At 38.4% G+C, this 7319-nt stretch overlaps 1 protein-coding gene across 2 annotated transcripts; it reads right to left on the reverse strand.

The window, feature by feature from the left end:
- Positions 1-1595: 1595 nt before the first annotated feature.
- Positions 1596-5311, reverse strand: LOC116266136 (LOB domain-containing protein 16-like). 2 transcript variants are annotated; one of them, XM_031647237.2, is made up of 3 exons: positions 5227-5311; positions 4636-4925; positions 1596-2205 (listed from the first exon to the last, which is right to left on the reverse strand). In XM_031647237.2, exons 1-3 carry the CDS (start codon positions 5243-5245, stop codon positions 1795-1797), a joined length of 720 nt encoding a protein of 239 aa, XP_031503097.1. In that variant the 5' UTR covers positions 5246-5311; the 3' UTR covers positions 1596-1794. The 2 variants fall into 2 exon arrangements, with proteins under 2 accessions (XP_031503097.1, XP_031503098.1); XM_031647238.2 differs by having other exon boundaries at positions 4636-4919; positions 5227-5284.
- Between the last annotated feature and the right edge of the window lie 2008 nt (positions 5312-7319).

Below are 7319 nucleotides of genomic sequence, written 5' to 3' on the forward strand. Positions count from 1 at the left end.
TTTCCTCGGTCTGTAATCTACTAATCTCTCCCGCGAGATCGAACGGTTTTGAGATTTAGGATCGAATAAGAAATGAAAAAAGTGGCTACCACCGAGGTCGAATGGATGAGATTTTGGCTTCGGATCAAAGATGAAAAAATGGACATGCGAATACATAGCATGCTCAAAATGTTCGTACTTTCTTTTCAAATTTCAACTCTTACTCTTTACCTAAAAAGGCAATACAAATTCAAATTTTAGTACTTTCCTCATCTTCCATTCTTGAGACCTCATCCATCACATCTCTCAAAAAAGGTGTGAGTGGGTTTCTTTTTTAAAGAATATCCTTTTTGGACTTTAACTTTCTCAAAACCTATTTTTTTCCTTATAGAAGGACTCCCATTTTTACTTACCAAGGGTATTGTAATCATTATGTACTATGGTGCGTAATGTTTTGTGTACAGTGATGCACATAACTAGCTTTGATTGATGATGGATGATATGTAGACAATTCATGCATTTTCTACTTCCTCCAATTCCTCGTTCTACATATTTTTGATCTCATGTATATATGAGAAATTAGTAGGTACAAGACTCTTATCGTGAAACTTCAATTTACCGATTGATGGTTGAAAAGAAAAAAATTGTTAACTATGCTAGCTGACCAGAATGTCATATTTTCTTTTTCTTTTTGTTCTTATTTCAATCATTCATCTTATAGAATCGATGGCAACAATGATTAATTAATGGTCAAGTACCTTATAAGAGTTTAAGACCTATCAATTTCTTTTATATATATATATATAGAGAGAGAGAATTACCTTACCATCTAACCAAAGCTATTTATCTAAAGCAAATAGATAGTTAAAAGAAAAACAAAGAGAAAAATGTGTAAACTAGTATTAAATGAAATTTTTTCTTTATATTTATCTCTTAAATGTTCGATCTGTTGAACCCAATAATGCAAATTAAATGGTTGGATGACTTTAAAAACCTATAATCACCATTCGATTTATATATATATATATATATATATATATATATATATATATATATAAACAAAAACTAAAACTTATAATAAGGTAATATTTTGGACCAACTAAACTTAATGGAAACTGTTACTGTTTATTAGTATTATTTGGCGTTTTAGTTGTCTGTGCACGTGTGCGGGCGCAGATGCACATAGATAGAAATGCTGCATACGGGTGCGTTTGTGTGGCACAGCGCCATGTGAACAGCGGATCAGTGGTACCTCCGTGCGTGCATGCATGCCATGCTTGAAGATATCGATGTAACAACTCGACATGGGTGGGATATCGATCCACCTTGAAAATTCAATAACAACGTCATCCCGAAACGGATCCATTGTGTCATCGGCTCCCATCGTCTTGTAGCTACCAAAGTCATGATCATGAGTACGACGATCATCAAGAAAGTTAACTAGCCATGACCTTCATTTCTCACATGCAAACAAATGAGCAATAATGGCTACAGCATATTCTTTCAAGCCGAGTACCCATGAAAATTAAGTTATTGGGAAGCTGATCAAGATGTGCATTGTACAACAGTCCATGTGTATGACACGTATTTCATGTGAACGGGTTAGAAAGATACGTGTAATGTACATATACCTGTTACACATAACCCACCTCCTTTAGCTAGTTTCGGAGTAGTACTGCTGGCATTGATATTGAAGCAAATTAAAAGCCTGAGCACCTGACTGCAATGGCCCCGATCGAATATTAATTAGTCTCACGTGGTTAAGCTATTTAATTAGGTGTTATATGTAACGTACATGCTTCAAACATTAATCAATCAGTTGCCCATCATCCTCAATGCTAGAGCCTGCAGCTCCCCAAGTTCATCATGGGGCAACCATTTCATGTTACAGTTTTGAGCAGCTGATGAATGCGGGAAGAACGATTCGCCCTCGTTGTCGACACAATCGGTGGAGCTCTCACTAGGAGGAGACGCACCTTCGTCGTTGAAACTACGTCCATGGTGGACATAATTAGCTGCGGCTGTTTCATTATCCAGCTTCCTGCAGGACCTTCCCCTCGGCTGCAGCGTCCCCTGCTGGCCCGTCGTGTACTGGCCGTGTGGATGGTGCGGGTGAGCGCCGCCGCCGCTCTTTGCCCACTGGTTCTCCGCCGGCAGCTGCAGGCCGCCCATGTTGTGAGCCAACTGAGCCTTAGCTTGCATCACTTGTGCTTGTAGTGTTGCTACCTAACAATTAAATTTAAAGTAATTGTAGGCTGTCAGAGATATTGTTACTTGTGGAGATGACTTCAAAGCACAGGTTGCTTAAATTTTTCTTTTTTCTTTTATAATATTTTTACGGGAAAACTGCACCAAGTTTTAGGGTGCAAGTGGGTCGAATTCCGATCGACTAATGCATAAGAATTAATGTTGGGTTTCCCCAATTAAATTAAAAAGTAAACAAACAAATAGAAACGAATGCCTAATGCCATACCAAACGCATCCACACCTCCTCCCAAGACGGGAGACTTTAACTATGTTTTAGGTATATATATATATATATATATATATTCTATGGTCACCTTCTTTGAGGGAGCATAAGCAACATTTCATTTTATTTTCGCATCCACTCTCTCCGGTCTCACGAAAATAACAGGCTTCCTTTAAAAAAGATGCATGTGAATGACGTCCGGTAAAGGAAGATGAGGGTCGCAAACTTGCAAAATGCCTTAAAGGCTAACTCAGGCAGCTCTAAGTGGTTATACGCACGACCCTAGTGTACAATTATTTTCTTTCTATGCCAAGATGTGAGAAATAACAAAAACACCCATGCCTTGTCAAAAATTAAGCCCTGTGTAAGGCCAGAAGGTGAAAAGTAAAAAAGATGAAATTTTGAAATGGCAAAATTGCCCTCATTCTCATTGGTGCATAAGTGTTGTTGCCTGCACTAGGGGGCTGTAGAGAACTTGATCTTAGCTCTAAGCTTATGTCATAAAACATCTTTGCCATTTAAAGAAAAAGTGAATTGCATGCACCACACAGTAGTACCGCACACATCCAATGAAAAGAAGAAAGAAACTGAGGAATTTCGGAATCTTTCAAAAAGAAATGTTTGTTTGGATTGTAACTTTTTTTGTCATTCTTTTTTATCGTTGTACGAAGGCTCTTCTTTTAACTGATCAGGGTAGTCTGGTCATTATACCACCTAGTGCACAATTTTTTGTACACCAAATGATGCATATAAACCACCTTCACGGTTCCAAGCAGGCTACCTGCAAAACCCTGTGGACAAAAAAATTTGTGCATATGATTGTGAAATAACCAAAATCCCATGATTAAAATATTTTTTAAAAGGTAAAAAATAATTGTAAAAAGAGTAAAAAAAAAAAAATCTAAACTAGCCATTATTTTTATAGAAAAATTCAAAAATACCGTCCACCCCTTTGGGCATACTCGTTGCTGAACATAAGTACACTCAACTCGATCTCGTTACAGAAAGTGGCTTTTCTAGCAACCAAGTAGTACAAAGACTCAAACTAGACTTATTTCATCAGTCAATCAAGCAAAAAAGTATGCCTTATGTGCTCGGTCGTTGCATTTATGCAGGAGGAAGGACCAATTTAGTACCCGGCTCGAGTACCGATCCCTCTTGCTAATTATATGCTTAATGGAATTTACCTTGGAACTGGGCCAGAATATCAAGCGCTCGAGTCGAGCGCTGAGATGGGCATTCATCCATGGGAATATTAATCCTGCAACCCTAAAGATTCTGCAATCTTGTGATTTAAGAAACCCAAAGTTCCCCAGTTTCTAGTGTCAAACCTTTTTGCCGTTTATACACAAAAACAGAGTTATGCTACAAAAGGGGCTACTGACATAAACAAGAAACAGTGGGATTCTAAATTTGCCTAACTTGGTTTAATTAAAAGTAGTAAAGCTAGAGATCATTCGATAAATATCGAGTTTCATCCAAGCTTTTCCTAAGCTAGCATCAAGCTTTAGAATATATTGTCATTTCATTAGTCATAAACGGCAATTTTTTTCTTCTTCCACCACCAAGACTTGTTCCCCATCACTTTATGTAGTAATAAACAATAGCAAAAATCATGATCACAAGCATCTCCATCGCATCGAGATTGCTCATGATAGAGACGTCATTTTTTACTTGTGGACGTCGATCATTTGCAATACCACTAAAGAGGTGCGAGGTGTGCTTCTCTTGGCACAAGGAACTGATAATTGGAGAAAATTTTCCAATAACAAATTAAGCAAGATATGCAATAAAACAGGACACGGTCAATGTGCAGTCTCTGCTCTCCAAGGTAACTGCTTGTTCAAAAAATACTTCAATTTTTGTTCTTGAGATATATATGTATATACTTATATACACTGCAAGTCCAAATTTATGAACTGCCCGAAGACTGCTAAAGTAATTTATGAACTGCCCAAGTTACTTAAGAAGAATATAATTTGTGAAAGCGTGGACAGGACGCACATGCAAATATCTACGCAAATATCACACAAGTTCCTTATATGCTTCCATATATATATATACACATATACTCACACTGTGAGCCTCTCGCTGCAAGTGCATCCCAAAATTAAAGAGGATATCAACCTGGGGATCAGAACTGATCGGAAACGACCTTTAAAGGATAGCCTCGAGAAATTATATACCTGCTGTTGCAGTGCAAAGATTTGAGAGACGCAGCCATAGACGGGGTCCTTGATGCGCGCGTCGGCCTCGTAGGCGATGGTGACAACCGCCTCGCTCCGCTCCGACGCCGGCACATGGAGCAGAAGCTTCGACACGTTGCTTGCACCGAAGATCTTATGGATGGCGGCGAACCGGGCCGCCCCTTGCTCCGAACAGAAGTACGGTGCAAATATACAGTTCGCCACGCACTTTCTTCGGAGAAACTTGCAGGCACCACAAGGCGACCCTGCACCAGCCATTCTCTCTGCCTCTACGACACCAACAAAGTTCAGAACAACGGCGAACGAGAGAAGAACAAGAAAAATAAGAATACAGGAATGGGATCTTTTCCTTCTTCAGAAAGGGATGATAATACTGGAAGACAAGGAAGATTGAGTGGGGAAGCAGGGGACCCTAGCTGTTGTATAAATAAAAAAGGGTTGGAGGGGACAAGAAGGTTAACGGTGTCTTAAATTCAGGGGACATTTCTAACTTGTGTCCGTGTCTAAATGCGGAAGTGAACGAGAACAAGAAATGGAAGAAGAAGAACAAGGAGGTGTGGGGGGGCAGACCTGAACGCGTCCTGATCATCTGCAGAGGGCTTAAGGTGGTTTCCTCTTCCTTTGCCGAACCATGGTGATGGGTGTGCTGGGTAAAATTTTCTTTTCTTTTCTTTTAAAGGGGAAAATAAAGAAGGTAACATGTCCGCCGAATGGCCCCCTGCTTGGGAAATGGTGATACGGTTACGCTTTGACCGACAGGTGCCAGTGGGGAACTCACCTGCTACCGGGTGGCGGCATTATTGGCGCTTCTCTCCTGCATGCCTTAATCCGTAGATTAATTAAATGCCTCCCACGTCACTTACTTATGTGGTCATCAATAATAAATGCTTATCACATTAAAAAAATAAGCAAAATTGAATCCGAATCGGTTTGATGTAATATTTTAACCTTTTAACCAGCTATACATATTATATGCACTCTACTTGCTTATGTAGTATATAAAAAAAAAACATTCCCGAACTATCTAGGTGCTTTGGTTTCATATTTGGGAAAGATTAAACCATGCATCAAATTTAAATCATATTTTTTTAATGTGATAAGCAATGGATAATTGATAGCCACATAACTAAGTGAGGGAGGGCGCCCTCCCTACGGTTAAGGAACTTAGAGCATCATCTCCTGTTAATTCATTTTATTCGTTTTCACTCTACTCTTAGAGTACAAACCTATCCAGGGGCTACGGTTGGTGATATGGAAAAATAACCATTCACCTTAAAAAAAAAAAAAGGTATGTCCCTAAGTTTTCAATCAGTATTTCTTGCAATATTTTAGTTCATGTGGTTTCTCTATAAATTCACGTCAACTCTTTTAATTGTATATTTCTTGGCATATTAGGCGTGTACGTCATTCCTCTTATATTAAGGGAGCATTTTTTTTCACCATAGGCCTGCGGGTAGGGATGCCAATGGATTCAATTTGAATTAGATGTACCCTTGATTGTATCTGAATCAGGTTCATGTTCCCATGAAAATCGGGCTAGGGAATCATCCCTCTATTTAAGTTGTGTTTGTTCCACTATGGATAAAAGAATATGAAAAATACAAAATGAACAGAAAAAGCAAACTACGAAGCCCTTAGGCCATTAACATCTTCTTCCTGGTCAATAAGCCAGAAGCCCGATACGATAACTCATTAGAAACTTCTACACATTGACTCAAAGAAACAAGAGAAAAAAAAAAAAAATCATCAGAATTCAAAAATCTCAAAGATTGAATCCATCCCTGCAACCATAATTTCCAGTTAACATTGTTAGCCCTGATTGGAACTTTCACGGAATTGTCACCGATGGACTAAATAGAGAAGGCATCAATTTAGATTTCATACATGATCATCATTCATCTATCTAACAAACATACAGTCTTTGACAACACCAGCAGTCCAAAGAAGCCCAGCAGCACATACTCTATCACCTCTCACCCATCCAGAAACCACTTGTAACACTCATCCTTCCTGGGGCTTATTCATCCAGAAAAATCTTGGCTTAAAGCCAAAATATATTGCACAAACAACATTTTTAGACCAAGATTGCTTCAAAATCAACTCTGCACAACTATGCCAAATGCTCCATTTAATCTACTTAAGAGATTATACCCAAGCACCATATCACAGCATTAAAGCGAAGATGCTAATACACACGGAATTCCTTACAAGAAAACCATCTGCAATACCACCAAGCCAACTCAGAGCATACATCTTGGCAAGGGACCCTATTGATTCCAAACCAAGATCAAACAAATCTCCCAAAAGCAACAATTGTAGGACAATTAAAAAGAATATGGTTTTGATTTTCAGATGTGTTCCTGCAAAATAACTCATATAGAACCTAAAGATATACCAAATATTTGCAATCTTTATGTCTGTTAGCAGTCGACTAAAACTACCAACATAAACAGACCAGTCTTCATGTTCATGTTCATCTTCAAATACAAATAAAGAAAAATGTATAGCTAATTATGTAAATCCAAATTAATAATATGATTCTAATCCAAATCGGACTTTTAAATGCACATCGGATTCCAAATCCTAATCTGTATTCAACTTTTAAATGCATTGAATGCAAACCACATCATGACATGATAAGAACCAAAATTCAAAATTATGGA

Source organism: Nymphaea colorata, chromosome 12 (assembly GCF_008831285.2).
Source record: "Nymphaea colorata isolate Beijing-Zhang1983 chromosome 12, ASM883128v2, whole genome shotgun sequence".
In the NCBI taxonomy this organism is placed as follows: Eukaryota; Viridiplantae; Streptophyta; class Magnoliopsida; order Nymphaeales; family Nymphaeaceae; genus Nymphaea; species Nymphaea colorata.